The 18,575-nt window shown below is 40.4% G+C and overlaps 1 protein-coding gene across 3 annotated transcripts in view; it reads right to left on the bottom strand.

Annotated features, from left to right (window-relative positions):
- Positions 1-18,575, bottom strand: part of CTNND2 (catenin delta 2) — a 948,689-nt gene that overhangs the window by 397,328 nt on the left and 532,786 nt on the right. For all 3 annotated transcript variants that reach the window (XM_054488747.1, XM_054488746.2, XM_063664666.1), the window contains one exon: positions 5,436-5,630. In XM_054488747.1, the coding sequence (XP_054344722.1) occupies positions 5,436-5,630 (195 nt within the window). The remainder of the gene's footprint in view (positions 1-5,435; positions 5,631-18,575) is intronic.

Here is an 18,575-nt window from a genome sequence, read left to right on the forward strand (position 1 = left end):
TAAAATTGTGCCTCTTTACATTTTCATCATGCAAGAGGTAAATGCCCAAATATTAGGGGGATGGTCATGTAAAAGTAAGTCTGTCTTTTCTGCTGCAGTTCACACAATTCTGCCTCCTCATCTAGGGTAAGGACACTGGTGGCCTTCCTCTCTGTTATACTACGCCCTTCCCCCTGTTAATGGTCCTGCAAGAAAGATGTGGCTGTCCTGTCTGGTGATGGGTACTCTCCGGGACCTCTGTTGACCAGGGACCACTCTGTGGCACAAAGTGACCCTTTCACCTTTTCCTAGGCTGCCAGATCTCTGGAGCCACCATGCTGGCTCTGTCTCCCTCTTGGAATCCTCCGGCAGGTAGGCACTGCTGTACTTTCTATCTGCCTCCCTGTTCGAAGCACTTTCTATCTGCCTCCCTATTCAAAGCCTGGGGCCAGGGATGCAGGCATTACTGTCCCCAGAGCCCACACCCTTCTGCTGGGCCTAGTGGGGGACAAAGGTCTTTGGCTCTTATCTTGCAATGGCTCGCAGAGTTAGGTCTGGGGCGGGAGGACGGAGAACCCCTTTAGACCATGTTCTCTAACACAGCCTTGGGTGACAGCATGCCTGTTCAGCTTCATGAAATCCTATTGTCAGTAGTGAAATTTGTTTCCGTCACCATCCACAAGCCTAGAGTAGAGGAGAGGTGAGGAGTAGGACTTGGATACCCTGCTCCTTGAACATTACATTGATGTTCCTATATGCCTGCTCAGGAGGTCTCTAACATTATGACTAGGTAGCTTTTTGGGTTAGGAAAGCCTGGAGGACCTGTTTGACTACAAAAAGGCAGTCCGCATCTGAGTTGGTGCCCAAGATTTAAATTAGTCTTCATAATAAAGTAACAGGCGTGGATGGATTACTTATGACAGCTAAGAAGAAAGGAGAGATGAAGAAGGAAGGTCTAGAGGAGAGATGGGAAAAGATGGTGGTAGGTGGAGTCTAAGGGGAAAAGATAATTGAGAAATCCCATTTGGTGGGAAAGTTAAGGGATCTAACATGTCTTATCTTCAATGTCTGAAGTTTTTTCCTGGTCTTCTCTGTGCAGTTATCTCCCTGATTATCCCTCAGCCCTAGAATGGTCTCTTACTCAGGTTAGCCTTAGTGGTGTTTTGAGTAAGGAAAGCCCAGGGGTGAGGTCAGCGTGGGGCAGAGCAGGGCAGAAAGAGTAGACTGGCCACCAGAGCCAGAGTCATGTCCATGAACCCGAGCTGGTAGAGAGTACAGCTGTAGCACTGAATGAGGAGTGATCACACTCATACCTTCCCTTAGTGTGATTCCATCCACATCCACACCTTTCCATGCCCCCAATTGCTAACTACAAAAGAGAGGAAGGCCACTTTAGTAGGGACATAAGCAGGAGAGCGAGGGGCAACTCGATCCCTCATTTCAATGTCTTCGGGTTTTTTTGTTTTGGAATATGCATGTAGCCTGTATGATATTACCTTCCAATACTGGTTAATTTTTCAGAAGTTTATGTCTTTCTCTGAAACAAAATTGAACATGCTTAAGGACAAGGAGTAGATTTTAAGCCTCTTTGAATCTGCCAGTACATCTAGCACACGGAGTATCTTCAACAGATATTATTTAACAGGATATAGAAGACCATTAAGCTCCACAGATGAAAATAAATGTCTATCTATTTTGTTTTTAAATGATGATTTTTACAAATGCAGTCAACAAAGCCCAGGATCTAGGGTAGGACTGCCTAAGTATGAAAGTTTGTTTATTTATTTATTTATTTAGATGGAGTTTTGCTCTTGTTGCCCAGGCTAGAGTGCAGTGGCGCGATCTCGGCTCACTGCAACCTCCACCTCCTGGCTTCAAGCGATTCTCCTGCCTCAGCACCCTGAGTAGCTGGGATTACCGGTGTCCACCACAATGTCCGGCTAATTTTTGTATTTTTAGTAGAGACGGGGTTTCGCCATGTTGGCCAAGCTGGTCTCAAACTCCTGACCTCAAGTGATCCACTCGCCTCGGCCTCTCAAAGTGCTGGGATTACAGGTGGGAGCTACTGCACCCGGCCTATTTATTTTTAATAGAGATGGGGTCTGACTATGTTGCCCAGTCTGGTCTTGAATTTCTGGGCTCAAGTGATTCTCTCATCTAGGCCTCCCGAAGTGTTGAAATGATAGGTGTGAGCCACCATGCCCAGCCTGTATGAAGGTTTAAAGCCTGGTTCCACACAACCTGTGTGACCTTGGCATATTACTCAACATCTCTGTGCCTCGGTTTTCTGATCCAAAAAGCAAGCATTGAGCATCGTAACAGCATCTCCTTCCAAGGATTGTTCTGGGGGTTGGTAAAATACCCAAAGCATTTGGCACACTCCCTGGAAGCAGTTACAAGCTACATGCTTCCCCACCAAAGGGGATTTCTCAGTTAGCTTCTCCTTTTAGGCTCCACCTACCACCGTCTTTTTCCATCTCTCCTCCAGCCCTTTCTTCTTCATCTTGCCATTGTTTGTCCAGCCTCACATGCTTGTTTCAATGACACCATCTAATAATTCCCTAATTGTTGAGGCATGACTACTTTTCTTCATTCCCAAGTGTTGACCCCTTGAAGGGAAGCAACTGGCCTTTGATCTTTCTGCCCCACTTCTCTTGCAGTATCATCTGGAAATGCCTTATGAACTGTACTGAAAGACCTCCACCTGGTGGTCTATTCTTAAGGGCAGAAAGATAAGACCAGTTGCTCGGGTCCCCTCAGCCACTCATCTGAGCTAAGAGCCAGAGACCATGAACATTTTAAGGCTGGTGGGCCTCATAAGAACCTGTCTTCTTCTTTCAAGAAGTTAGGGTATCTGCTTTAGGCCTGCAAACCTCTTAGAGGTCTGTACCAGTGGTCTCCAGGGTAGGGGTATGTACAACACAGATGACCCCCACAAAGATATTGGGAAGCAAACTTAGAATGTTTTTTTATGGCTACTGGATAACTATATTTAATCTTTACTTCTTTGTAATCTCCATTTTTATGGGTGTTACACTACACAGAATTTAATAATATTATATATGATATCTTTAATATCTAAATAAAAAGACATATACACATATTAAAGGCATTTTCTCATACATGCAGGTTGTGATACAGTTTCTGTGGCTGTGAAAATGTGAAGACATGAAATTATATGAATTAGGTATAGACACAGGGGTAACCTTGGTGGATGCAGGGAAGAGAGAGTTTGTGGCTTTATGCTTAGGAGCTGGAGAGAGGTAGTTTCTCCTCCTCCACTTGTGGTCCTAAGAGGTCATCCAAGCACTTCTGGAAATTTCCATAGTATTATGTCAATCAGCATGTTTTCTCAAAATTGCCTTAAGTTCAAAGGTGCAGGCTGGGTTGGGGTCTTGGACTTCTGAATGTCACAATCATAGCACATCTCTGCCACAGTTATTACCAGGAAAAGCCCCCAGCAAACGGGTTTCACCTTTGGAGCAGTTAGAAGGTACTATTGCCTCCCTCATAGGCAGTAGGAAAAAAACACTTGTTCATTCTGGATAGCTCTCCATTGACCGCTTGGAGCAGGGGACAGCAAATTTTTCCTGGCAAGGGCCAGATAGTAAATATTCTTGATTTTGCCAATCATACGGTCTCTGTCAAGGACACTCCACTCTGCCCCTGCAGGGCCCAAGCCACCATGGATGATACATAAATGAACGGGTATGGCTGTATCTCAATAACATGATTTATGGATACTGAAGTTTGAATTTCATATAATTTTCACATATTACAGAACATTAATCATCTTTTGATTTTTCCCCCCAATCATTTAAAAATGCAGTCATCATTCTTAGCTCATGGGCACTACTAAAACAGATGGGTGAGCTACAAATGGCCCATGGGCCATTGTTTGCTGATGCAGACTCAGAGAAAACACTATCACACTAGAGTTTTTTTTTTTTTTTAAGTGTGGATATCTTCCCTGTGTTTAATGTGATATAGATGAATTAAAGTTTGTTTTTTTTTCTTATGTAGCTAATTTTTCATTAAATTCCTGGAAGTTTATTAATAAGGGATAATTCTAAGAACATATGAATATGGAATAGAGAATCAACATAACCTGTTCTGTCAGTTTTTATTCAAATAAGATATTGAATGTCACTGTGGTTATCTTCTTCTTTTATAAGATGTGCATAAAAATAAAATTACCTTACTTAATAACATGCAAACATTAAATGCTAAAGTAGCCCAACTCCAGGCAGGAGTGGATCTAACAGGCTGAAGATGAAAAAAATTCTGACGGAAGAATAAATGAGCATTCTTTTTCATCAAAACCAAGATATGTATTATTAATATTGGGTGGCATTTATGATGTCAAAAATAAAATAAAGAGTATTTTGTGCCTTTCTCCCTATGATTCAGTGAAATACTGAAATGTAAATATCAATAATCAACTATAAAAGCAGCTTGGCTTGCCTTGATTTCAAAGCATGTAATTTAGCATCATAATGCAGTTTAAGAAAATTGCTATGCTCTACTTTGTGGTCACTAGAAATTCCAATAGTCTGAGGATGTAGAGATCTGCGTGCCAGGTTCTGAAGCAGAGAGCCCCCTCTGCCAGCCTCAGTCCCTGCCAGCGCTCATATATATCATTAAGAAAGAAGGAGAGAGCTGTACTGTCTGCAGACCAGCAACACAGTCATTCCAGTTTACTTAGCAATGTGCAGCTTGATAATAAATGCAATTCTCAACTTGTTTTTAATTATATCGATTTTAGAGTTAAGATAAGTGTTCTCTAGCAATCTAATTATGAGATTTGACAGATTAGGTTGCAAATGGCTCCAGATACTGGAAAACACGTGTTTTGTCATGTGACCTGTGGTTGTATTCAATTGAAAATATATATTTAATCCAGGAGAGCTATATAATTGATTGAACCATTTGCAATTGCCAACATCCAACCTTCACACAATAATTTTGTGATTCAATCTGTTAGTGTGTATGAAATAAATTGTCTGCTTTCAAAATATGCTACATGTTTAGTAAATACGTTTTTGTTCCAAGCTTGCCAAATAGGTAGACAATATCATGAAAAAAACACTTACCATCATCAAGCATACGTCTTTCACGTCCTACAAATGACTACGTCCTTGGGGTACTTTTATTCATTACATAAGTGAATAATGATGTGCTAAACATTAGTATTGCTCCTTTCAATTTTTCTCTTTGACAAAATGAGCTTACGTTCACCATTTGCCTCCTTTCATTCAGATTATACCAAGGTAGCCTGAATTAAAGTCATATTCTGTTTCTACCATTATCATTACAGACATTGATAGAAGCAGGTCACAGTGCTTGTGGGGACAGTGGACACAGACACACATCTTTCATTTGGGAGTGTTACTGAAGCTCCCACACAGAGCCCACCCCCTGTGGACAGGCCACCCAGTGGGGTCCTGATTACACACCTGTGCTCGTGCGGTAGGTGCCAGTGTGTGCTGGCGGCAGAGGGTCCCCCTGGCTCTGGCTGAGACTCCTCATAGGGGGCTTCTGATAGACGCGGTCTTCGTAGATGGGATCTATGTGGTGTTCTGGGGACTGCAGGGCCCGCAGCTCTGGGCCCAGGTGCCCATGCTGGCTGCTGTATGAGGCTCGGGACCCAGCTGAAATAAATCAACAGAGGGACATCAAGGCTCAGGCGACCTCCAAACAGAACTTGTTTAATCAAAGACATATTCAAAATTTTTTGGACAAAATTGTTGAAATTCCCAGGAAACCAAATGAATAACATGAAATGGCAGCAATATGTCAATCTAATCAGCTTGTCAGCATCAACCAGCTGCCTGGCTTTGCGACCAAACATGATCTCCCTCTAAAAATGACAATATTTCTGAGATAAACCCACATGGAAGAAGACCAGTGAAATGTTATTTTTCTCAAAACCTAATGAATGTAGCTAGGTTCTTTGCTAAAGGAATCAGGTAGATAGTCAATCTTAAAAATCTCTTATTAGCCCATAGCCCTTGCACCTTAAATTGTACAATAGAAATCATTTTAAATGATGAGCTGCAATGGCAAAGCCATCTTGATGTTGTTCCTACAAAGTGAACTAGAATTTGTTCCCATCAGCAGTTCTTCCCTGGGAAAAGGATAAACCAAAATGTTTGAACTTACAACAGCCTAAATCCCCGAGAGAAGCAGATATTAAAGAAAAAGGTTTCAAGTTATAGTTTCCTTTACTCTGACCCTCTAAATTGAAGCATTTACATTTAGCCTGCCTCTCTCTGAAAAAGTTAGGAATAATTGCCACTAACTGGTTTAATGTATAAATTGCGGATACACATCACTTTGCTTTGTAGTATTTATAAATCCTTATTTGTGTCACTTCATTGCATGATATGGGAAGAGGTGTTGATGTGAGGCAATGCTATGGACGAGAGAACCGTGAGAAAGTCTCTGAAGAAAGGAAGCCTCTGTACATCAGGAAATAAGACTTTAGTGAGGGCAAAGAGGCTGGCTTGACAGACAGGAAAGAGGACGTTGATTGAGAGCCAATATTTTATCTGAGGTACAGTCAGAACCACTGGAGCAGAAACGTCAGGGAAATCATTTGCATTGGGGCAATGAGACGGCCTTGGGTCATCAAGGAGAGGTGGCATCTTCCATGGTGAATACAGAACGCAGACAAGAACCAAAGGAGACAACGGCTGATTTTGGGAATGAGCCTTCAGCTACATCCTACAACTAATCCCCACATGGCGCAATGGGATTTAACTGGCAACTGTCTTTCAGTAGCCCTAGTTCAGCCTCTCCAGTCCGGACTAACATCTCTGGGTGCTGGGATTCCTTGATCTTGGCCGTGTCTGGACAGCTCTCCTTCCATTTTGCCTTCCTCAGGGACCACTTCAAAGCCAAAGTCTTCAAATGCTGGATGTTGGTCTGTTTCGTCAGGAACATATAAACTCAAAATTGTAATATTCTTGTCTAGAATATTTGAGGAAAAAAAGCCATTGTAAAGTTTTAAAATTGCCAATAGAAAAATGTTTTACTGGTATATTTAACGTGGGCTACTTTAAATTTAAGTACACAGAAAACAGTATTCCTGAATAATTGGAGAAGTGGTGAGAACTCTATGAATTCGGTGTTAATAAAAACCACTGAGTATTTTGAGGAGGAGAAAGGGACAGGGCAGGCAAGTTCCTTACCTTTCTCTTTGCTGGTAATTAAATTCTGATTTAGATAGTGCTCCGATGAATGACAGATTCAACATAACTGTTTTGCATAATTAGGTTCATCGCATCTGATTTATCAAATGCCAACATCACTCTGAATATTACCTCAAGCTTACATTTTCCAGGAATATATTTAAGTACAATATGCTTTGAGTTCCTGTTGTCAATTCTTATTCCTGAAGGTTTTGAAAATATTGCTAAGGATTTAAAAATGTAAAAATAAAAAAAAAAAAACAGTCGTCACATCCAAATGCAGAGATAAATAAAAGTTATCCATCACTGGTACATTTAGAATTGTTACTTTATCACTACTCCTTTATTCTAAGCCTCAAAAAAACATCCAATGATGACCAATGAGAGGATCTGCTGAACTTTTAAGTGGTAACATGGTCTTAGGGTATATGTAAAAATCCTCGTCTTACATGCATCTATTTGGCATTCAGAAATTTTCATTAGTGGTATTAATCAAATTGATGACCAAGCATGCTAGGCAAGGAAGAAGAATCTTAAGGTAAAGTCTACCTATGTGGATATCAGTCTTTTGATGTGCTGATATTATTACGAATATAATAATCAAATTAACCATCTGAATAGGATACTATACTTTTTTTACATATTAGAGTGCTCTGAGTAAAACTATAAGCTCATAGTGTTTCCCTGTGTAAATGCTTGTGCAAAATACAGTTACATATGTAAGCATTATGCATAGTTCTGAATCAGATAAGGCATTTTAAAAAGAACATTATTTACACTTCTTTTTATCCACTGTGATCAAGTTTTGATTGCTCAAGGGTGGGCAGTTATTGGCAAGAGAGACATAGAGAACTATGGGAAAGAAAAGGGCCAAGGAAACAAAGGTTAAAGATGTCACTGCTGGAATTCATGTGTTCTACCACCCTTGTTCAAGAAAGAACATGTTAGATCCATACGAACAAGACCTATTTTATTTGGGGCAATTTCAAGAAAAAAATTCTCACACAGTCTTTTCTGGGAATCTGCTACAAAATGTCATTAGATGGTGTATATATTTGCTGATTGAAATAAAATGTCCTTTTGTTTAGTAGTAATTTTTTTCATCGTTATGGTCTATTTGAAAGTGAATCTCAAGCGTCACACTGGACTCAAAATGTCATTCATGAGAATTTACATCTTTGCCAGGGACTGGAACTCTGTTATTATAATAAGAAAAAATGCTGGAGAAAATTCAACTTTGTCTAAAATGTTATAGATGTCAAGGCCAAATGTTCTTGCCAATTATGCTGGTGGAGAACAATCCTGGGAACCTGGCCTTGACCAAGACCCTGCAGGATGGCAAAGTGCAACCAAAACATGGATGAGCCAAAGAGAAAAGGGGAAGTAGATCCACAGACCAGACCAACTGCCCTGATGGTTTCCCCTGCCATGACAGACATAATGTCATGCAATCATAATAGCTGTGTCTATAAAGCATTTCATGATCAATTACTGCAATAATTCCTACATCATCCAGCATTAATGTCTCAATTTTATAATAGGGTTTTGCTCTTCCTATTTCTTCTCTTCACAGGACAAAACTGGGGCCTAGAGAGCTCAGGCACTGGCAATTTTTCATATACAATGTGTTTCTGAAAATGAGCTTGAAGACTCACAGCTGAAACATGGGTACTTGGCTTACAGGCTAAGGAAGATTTCATGATGCAGGAGGACTAAAGGGTGTTGGAATTTCCCTAGATATATTCTGTGCCGGGTGCTGCTCCTAAAGGTTCAGAGAGCCCCCCAAAAACTGGGAAGGGCTGTCAAGCTGATCTAGGACTAAGCCTGAGGCATTTGCTGTATAAGAACTACCACATATCCTGTCATAGAACCTCAGAGCCATCTCTTCTTCACTGCAGCTACAGGTGACCTGAATGGATGCTTAAACAGCTTAGAACCTACATGACTACTGACCACTTGGCTGTGGGGTTGGTGTCGGGGGAGGAAGGAAAGGGTTTAGTCCTGTGGCAGGGAGGGACATATGGATTCTAGGGATCCAGAGAGGTGGGCAGAAGGGACCACTGGAGAATGAAGGGGCACAAGACCTCAGACATCCCCTGCTTCTACGTTGACACGTCTAATCCTTGTCTCTCATTTCCATGTACAACTACTATGAAGAATTGTGACAACATGGCTCAGCCTCAAATTCTACACATGAAAGGTGGCCTTGGGGTGTTGGTGTTCAATAGTTCGAGGTAAACAGAAATCGTATCTAAAGTAGTAATTTTACTGCTGTTTCTTTTGTCACTTTTGCCCAAAGAACTTGAAATAAGAATATCTGAATTCTGTCCCAGATCTGTCTCTAACCAGCTGGATAAACCCAGGAAACTCACCAAACTCTTAGATCCCCAGTTTCCTCAAGTGTAGAAACAGAGATAATAATATAAATGGTATTGTTGGAGGGTCAGATGAGACAGACTACGTGTGAAAGTGCTCTGCAATTGATAAAGCAACATCAAAATAGGTGTCCTCATGCCAATGAACCTTTGAATCAATAAATTATGTCACCTCATGCAAATATATCTTTTGATTTGACAAAATAGTTGAATACCTCTTACCATAAACTATCCAAATTTCAAAAACAACTTGAAGATTTCAATTTGAAATCATCTAAATAACAACCATTTTTCTGATAATTCTGTGATTATTGCAAAATGTGAATGTTACAGTTTTATCTTAAAAATGTGTGCTTTCTAATGGATTATTGCAAAAAATGCAGGAATGAATGACATTCATAAGGAAAGAAAACACTGAAATGACTACAAAAAGGTGACATCCTTTTTAGAAAGGAATAGGGCATAAATTAAATCTCCAAATTGAAAATAACAAATACCTGCTAATTCAGTAGGAAGCCAGTGACAGATCTCAGGGGGTTCTTGACACAGAAAATAATTACAAGCCTGAAAAGGGCTACATATGGCTCACCGCCTTGTGTCTTGCCTGTTCCTGTTCCACACCATGTTTTCCTTGAGTCAACAAGGCTCTGTTTTCATTTGGCCAACAAAACAATGTATTTATTATTTTTGGAACGATTTGCAACTAAATTTCTATGTACTAGATTTTACATCTATCATTTATAGGTACTAGTTAATCCCTATGGATCTATATATTCATTCAACACATTCACCAAGTGCCTGGGAACCTCCAGGAGTTAAGGATGTCCTAGTGCTCAAGACAGACAAGGTCCCTGGCTTTGAAAATAAGTTATTACACGCAGGAGGATGGAGGTAAAGGTGTTGAAGACAAATGAGGCAGGGCAGTGAGAAAAGAGATAAAGTGTCAGGAGGTTGTGGTGTTGGGATGGGGGATCAAGAAAGTTCTTTCTGAGCATCTGACATATTAGCAGAGAGCTGCAGATAGTAAGAGAATGAGCCTCACTGGAGAAAGAGCTGTATGGTTTCAGGCGGAGGGAACCAGCAGCAGACACGAAGCATCCCTCCAGGATTTCAGAATATACAGAGAAGTGATTTTATGTGTACTGAAACCATATTGTCTTTAAAAGAAATAAGAGTAAGTATATGAAATCTTTACGAGTTCATACAATTGATTGTACGAATGAAAGGAGTTTTTAACTCAAAATTTCAAAATCATGGCAAACACATTTTTATCAGAAGGATTTGCAGCACTCAATGAGAGATCACATAACCTTGGGAGAACTGCATAGCTGAAAATTCAGCTCCAACTACTTGGGTATTCTTTTTTTTTTTATTGGCATTTCAATTTTCATTCCTTAGAATAGGATTAATTCTCAAATCTTAGTTTATTCCTCAAAGAATCATCTAGAAAACTTGCTGAAAATGCTGACTTCTGAATACAACCCCCAAGAGATTCTGATTAGGTCAGCCAAGTGGGATGCATCAATGTACATTTTAACGGGCACCCTCCAAGCCTCCTGGTTCTAATGGAGGGATCACACCGTGAGCCATCCTGTCCCAAATAAAGGAGAAAAAGAGGAGATGGGCATATTTATTTTCAAAAAATAAGCATCTAGTGTGTTACTCCTTCCATTTATCATTTGTTGCTTTATTCAAATAATTCCACTTAATACAGGTAATGCCAATTATTTTACTACATTAATAAAACAGGTCCATGCTGGGTTTTTTAAATTGGAATCCATTCATATTATTTTATTTATATAATCTATAATCTATGACTCTCTAATTTAATGCAAATTCACCTGCCTTTACAAAGAAATATATTTTTGCATGTTTTCATTTTACAGTATCAATATAGTTTATAAGGACATACTGCCATGTAACTGGTCTCTTCAAATTTAGCACCCAGTTTCAAATGCTCATTTGCAAAGAAACGGAGGGAGAAAAAGAAGGGTCTAAATGACATAGTATTCACATAGCCAGAGTGAGCAGGCTTAATGTGTTTGTGAACAGTTCTTTCATTATTGTGATAAAATGCTGTTGTATGGAGAAAAAAGTAAATTTCTTATGATATGAAGAAAAGTCCAAAATAAAATTGAGGTTTTTAAAAACTGTACGGTCAGCTAATGCATTGATAATTATTAATGAAACTACAACTTTGAAGGGCAAAAGGGAACTTCTATAGAGAAGGGTGGGGCCTGGACTAGACGCCAATTTTTCCCTTGCAAATCTACACTGCTATTGTTCCTTTGTGGACACCCTGATTTTAGGGGTATGTCCCATGATGATTGGTCAGCATCGCTAGGCAACATGGCTTTGCAGGTAGTCAGCCTGTACTCTGTGATAGTTGATGGCTTTGAAATAGCTATTTTCTGGACTTTGAACCTCTTAAAATGTTTGGCTTGATACCTGTTATCATGAAACTCCAGGGGGAAAAGGTGATATCAGCACATAAACACTTTGAGATATACAAAAACTAACATAACTTTGGTTAACATTAGCTCAGAAATGTGTACTAGGTAAATTGTTGAGAGGTGCAAACATTACATCTTAGATCTGAAGAATACCTCATCATAATAAAACTTATCTCAAAGAAGGCACATTAAGAAACATGTGCCTCAAATGCTACTTCAGGAGTATCCATGAGGAACTGGGAACATTCACATTCTTCCTTCTGAACTCTGTTTCCTGAGATTGACTTGTTTTATTCTTGATTTTTGCTTTTGACCTAAATCAAAACTCCAAAGTCTCCTTCCTACTCCTATGTTAATTCAAAAATTAAATTTGCTATTTAAAGGGCCCCAAAATATTTCCCCATATATTCTGAATCAAGCCTATCAACTGAATTTCATTTGCAAATGATCATTACTTTGTTGTAATTAATTTGACATCTTATATCATGTTGTTATAAATGTAAAGATATAAAGACACATTTCTCATATAGGTTAAGAGTCGTATTTCAGACTTATGTTTGGAAGGAACATTGTTAATTCATATGATTTCAAAGACAAAATTGCACTGAAACCAATGTAACAGGCCATCTGATAATATAAAATGATATTATAAATCTGTTTTTGGAAAGAAAAAAATGCCCTTCTATTTCATCATATTTCATAAATGTTAGATTTTCTTATATTATACTAACTTAGTACAGCTTTGCTGCTTTCACTAAGAACTTGAATACTATGCAGTCTCTGGCAGCGTACAAAACACAGAATTTGTTCCCGTAACCTTCCTGATGAGGTTTTCCGATACAATTTATTGTCATGATTAAACCTCATCACACCTTTTCAAAATGAATACTGTAAACTACTGGGACTCAAATACTTTCCAGGAAAAATAATTTAAAAGCCAAAATCACTGCCCAGGACATCATGGTAAGCGTGTCCATGTGATCTCATCCCTATAAAAGTATATGCCCCTGGTTCCTGTACTTTCTTTTTAACCACAAGCATTTATTCCCAAACTGTTAGGAAAACAGGCTTCCTTTGTTCAGTTCTTTTTGTGACAGGCAGGCATCTGGAACATAATGACAGTGGTAATGGAGTATAATGAGTAATGTGGGGTCCTGTATCAAGCTTTGCATTTTTACTTTCAGTGGAAGGTTGTTCTTCCTCTCTAGTGAAATGGATGGAGTGTAATACCCCACACCTCATGCACAGCTTCAACTTAACAAAGAACCGGTAGGAACCTATGGCTAAGGTGGTATTGGTAATAGTGAAACATATGAAGTACACAGGGATGGTTTGACACCTGCAAACAATATCTGTTTTGGGTTTCCTATCTCACGGGAAGTAGAAAGTAGCACCAAATTTACTAGTCATGTATTTTGGTGTTTTTCAAAATGCCACAGGCATATCAATGCCTTAATTGGAATGCAGGTTCTGGCTCAGTGGGTTTAAGGAAGGGCCTGAGGTTCTTCATTTTTAGCAAGTTCTCAGGCAATGCTGGCACTGCTGGTCTGCAGACCACCCTTTGAGAAGCCAGCACATATTTGTTTAGCTATGAATACATATCTGGTCGCTAGGAGCCCTGAAGACAGACCATCAACGCCATGGTCTCTCCTGCCTCAGTGCTAGGATTACAGGTGTGATCCACTGTGCCCAGCACTCCTGCTTTGTTAGGCAAACACAAGTGGCCTCAATAAAGGCACAGGTCAAGAGTATAGCTAGACACTGGCAATGCAGGTGCTCATCAGCCTGGGCTCTGCAAGCACAAGCTGTGCTGGCCAGGACAACTGTGACCATTCTATCAGCTGCTGCAGAGTGACTGATCTTAGCTACAGTTGGCCGGGCCCCACACCAGAGGGACTTCAAAGGCCTTAATAAGCAGGATAGCTGGGGCAAGAGTCACTTCTAGTGGGGAAAGAGCATCTTTCCATCTGCAGGGTGGACTTTTTTTAAGACAGGGTCTCACTATGTTGCTCAAGCGGGTCTCAAACTCCTGAGCTCAAGTGATCCTTACACTTCAGTCTCTCCAGTAGCTGGGACTACAGGGGACCCACCACCATGTCTGGGTCAGGGTGGATATTTTAGACATGGGTGGGCTGGAACATTTTTGCTATGATTATGGTGTTTCTTGGGTGATTCTGGAGAGGCAAGTATCTAGGTTCCCTGCATTGCCACAATACACACATATGTAAGGATAGCTCAGGGCTTCTCAACCCTGAAAGAACATGCACAGCATTTGTCTGGGAGACTTTTTTTAAAGAGGAGTGATGCTGTGGGTGCATTCCAGACCAGGACCTCAGGGGAGGGGCCCAGGAAATGGAATAGCTCAAAGATTCTCCAGGCTTCCCCAAGAAGCATCCAATCTCTGGATGGCTAGGGGTCAAACTAGTAGATTTGGGGCTAGATGTAGGATCTTGAGGAGCATGTGTCAAAGTGTGGTCCTCAGCAGACCCTTTAAGGTTGAAGCTTCAGAATATCCCCAGAAATATCCATTCCTGAAAGTGAGGGAAGGAAGGAACCTCTTCTTAGATGAGGTTTTAGTGTCGGAAGTTTGCGGGTACCTTTGAAAGTAGAGGCTGCTATTTGCCCCTAGCATGCCACACCTAGGGGCATGTCCCTAGCATGCCTCCTGCTGGGAAATCCCTGGGAGGTCACAGGTTGTGGCCAGGCAGAGATGGCAGGACATTTCCTGCCTCTGTCTTTTCCCTTTCTTTCTGCAGGTCTCTGGGCTGGATCAAGTGTTATGTCTGAGGAGGTGGGTCAGTGCTGTAATGATCATGTGTGTCTTGTGAACTCTTGCTATAAAGAACTACTGTAACCATACCCTTCAAGTGAGAGATACTCCTGACTGAAGCTAGGGAAAAGACCCCTAGAAAGACTCTACCCAGGCACCCTAAACCCTTCTCAGCTGAGACCAGGTAGAATAAGAAATTATGGAGTGATCGAAATTTTGAATTTGTAATATCTTTGTACAGAAGAACAACATAATTTGATATCAGACTTGTAATAAAAGTCTTTTGACATGAGCATGTAAAGAAATTTAATCTGTGAAGGTTAATTTTTACATGGGAGAAGCCTCGTGTTTAAGATTTGCTTCAAACTACCTCTCCTCCCTGGGAGTAGCTTTTGGCAGCTACTAGGAGGAGTGGGCCCAGTGTCTTCACCACCACAGTCTTCTGTTTGTCCTGATTAACTACAGATGCAGGGCAATCTATGACTTGGTATTTAATTAATTAGTCACTTACCAGAGTTTTTAATGGCCATATTCACGCAGATATTCTTCCTTATCAAGGAGGGGGATAAAATTCAACGAGTGGCATTTTATTTCTCAACAGCTGTGTCTCAATACCCCATCAGTACAATATTCCAACAGTGCATCTGGAGTCTGGCTTGCAGACCTCATTATTATGGATCACTATGAATATTTCCATGGAAATAATCCAGAAAAAGGTGCTCTCAATCTATTTTTTTTTGTTGTTGTTGTTACATCAAGATGCAAAGCAGACCTGTGGGCTGAGGCTTCAGAGAGCCCAGAAGTCTCCATTCTGCTTTCCAGAGTGCTGACTGCTGTGGGAACTAAGCTAAGTGTTCATTTTTGATTATGTGGCTTCTGCCCATCAAAGAGGTACAGATGAACTTTTCAGGGTGTGAACAGGAATAACGCTTAACAGGCAAGAATAGGATTAAACATGCAGTTGTCTTTGTAAATGGGTTCAAATATTTTGAAAAACATGTAAACGAAGATGTTTTACATCTCAACATCCTAAACAGAGGCCTTTTTCCTCAGATTGCATAAGATAGATAACAGGTAGGCTGCACAATTTCCCTTTAAATAATTAGACATTTAGCTTCTAAAGTGAAAACTTAAAATGTATTCTCCCTATATCATTTTTCTACTGCTTTGTATCTTTGACGAACACTCACAGAGTGACCTCTGTCATAACTCCAGAAGAAAAAGACACCCTAATTCTCAACATAATTTAGAGGGAGGAAATGACAAATAAACAGCTTCACAGATTAGTAATTCTCTGTACTTACATTTTATAACCTCTCTATATCAACCGTTTATTAATTTTTATTATTTTATTCAACATAATATTCAGCCTATATAAAACGAGTTGGAGAAGAGAGGAATTCGGTTGTGTAATAAACAGTTCTAAGGAGAACTAAAATTTTCCTTTGATTCTTTTCCTCTCAAAAGCTTTAATATGTGTGTATGTGCATTTATATTTTAAAGTTCAATTAGTTATTGGGTTATGTATGTATAATGATCATCTGAATCGCAGTTGTATTCATTAAAACATTAATTTTCTAATTCAATCTAAAATTGATGAAACCAATCTACAGCTAAAATTTTGCCACCTCCTTTTTCAAATGTTGTCATTATCCAGAGAATATTGTTAACCAACCAACTGGTTTGGTACCCTAGTGATGTTAGTGATGCTTTCTAGTACAGAAAGTCAATTTGTTTTGACTACATACAATAAATACTACATATCTGAAAAAAGCTACCGAGTTGGGGGAACGGGGACTGTTTTTGGTCATGTGAATAACAACAAGCGAACTGACTACTAGGGTCTAAATGTTTGTGCTCTCCTCGCCCCCCCAATTCTTATGTTGGAAGCTAACACCCAATGTGATGGTGTTAGGAGGTGGGGCCTCTGGGAGGTGATGAGGTCATGAGGGTGGACCCATCATGAGTGGGATTAGTGCCCTTACACCCCAGAGATCGCAAGGTGAGGACACAGCAAGAAGGGGCCATTGATGAGCCGAAAAGTGGGCCCTCATGGGACAATGAATCTGTCAGCACCTTGATTTTGGACTTTTCAGCCTCCAGAACTAGGAGAAATACATGTCTGCTGTTTGTAAGTTACACAATTTATGATATTTTTTATAGCAACCTAAACAGACTAAGACACTGACTCAGCCATGGAAAAAGCTGTGGCATTATCTGCTTCTAACCAGCTGAGCTTAAGACCTGAATGATGAATGCCTTTGTGTGTGTGTGTGTGTGTGTGTGTGTGTGTTCATGTATCTCTCTGCGTGTGTGTGTGTGTTTCTTATTCTAAAGAGAAATAAATACTGACTTCCCCTTTCTACATCAATTTTCTATTTTGGTCTCTCTTTTTCATGCCACTAATTCTTTCCAATTCCTCAGTAATCTTTGATAATTTATCATATTTGAGAAAGAAAAACCCAGTGACAGCTTCTTTCCACAGTGTCAAGGGCAGTATTTTCCACTGTGCATTCTTGTGTTAGAATTTCTGGAGGGGAAGGCAGGGCATTCAGACTGGCAGTCTTCCTTTAGAATGAGTGGGGGGTTGGGGGAGCAGTCCCAACTTCCTCATCACTCCATACACTTGTACTATCTAATGTAAACCAGCATCTATAACAGAAGTCTAGAAGTTTCTTCAAGAGAACACCTCTTAGAGTAAGCACTGGCTACAGGGTCACCATTTTGGTAGGAGAGATGTTTGTCAGGGGGTGCCAACTTAGAACTGTCTTGAACACTGACTTTCAATGAATCCCTCTATCTTCAGCCCATCTCTTCCCAGCACCACCCCCTCAAGCTCAGCTCTGACCCTTGGGCCTGTCCAGGAATTTACACAAGACAGCCAGTCCACCTCCAAAGTCCAGACAGAGCTCATTCTCAAAAGACAGCACTCCTATATTTTAATTGCTTATCACTCTACTTTCTAGAAATTCTTAACTTGGCTTGCTTGTTGGTGACACTCAGACCCTGGTCTCTGTGTTTTTGTCTCTTTTTTTTGAGAAGGAGGCTCACTCTGTTGCCCAGGCTGGAGTGCAATGGCACGATCTCGGCTCACTGCAACCTCTGCCTCCTGGGTTCAAGCGATGCTCCTGCCTCAGCCTCCTGAGTAGCTGGGATTACAGGCATGCGCTGCCACACCTGGCTAATTTTTTTTTTGTAGTTTTTAATAGAGACAGGGTTTCACCATGTTGGTCAGGCAGGTCTCGAACTCCTGACCTCATGATCTGCCCACCTCAGCCTCCCAAAGTGCTGGGATAACAGGTGTGAGCCACTGGGCCCAGCCTCTGTGTTTTGTCTCTTTTGTGACTTCATTCCCTATTGTATTCCTGTACTTTCATTTTTTGAGGTGTCTGGGAAACACGGGAAACAAATGAGTGGGCAGAGGATGCCATCTTGAACAATTATCTTAGGTAGTTTTCATTTTTTTAGGGCACATTTTCTCAGTTAAAACATAATCAAAGTCATATCAATATCAATAATATTAGAAGAGCTTTCACAGAATTCTATATAAAGATGCCACTTTCCTACCAAAGGACAAAAAAAAGGGTCTGTTTACCCCCATTTGATTTACAAGGCTGCTATAAGGTAGGAAAAGAACGGTAGATATTAACTTCCGTGAAGGAAACAAAAATGAAAGACACCAGGAAGACCTTTTGGGCCACCTCGCAATCCCCTCTTAGTTCCAGGCTTAGGCACTAACTTGCCAAACCGGAGTGTTAAAATTGCACTGTTCCCACTTCAGTTTGACCTGGACATCAGTTGGATA

The sequence above is a fragment of the Pongo pygmaeus genome, chromosome 4, assembly GCF_028885625.2.
Source record: "Pongo pygmaeus isolate AG05252 chromosome 4, NHGRI_mPonPyg2-v2.0_pri, whole genome shotgun sequence".
NCBI classification, from domain to species: domain Eukaryota; kingdom Metazoa; phylum Chordata; class Mammalia; order Primates; family Hominidae; genus Pongo; species Pongo pygmaeus.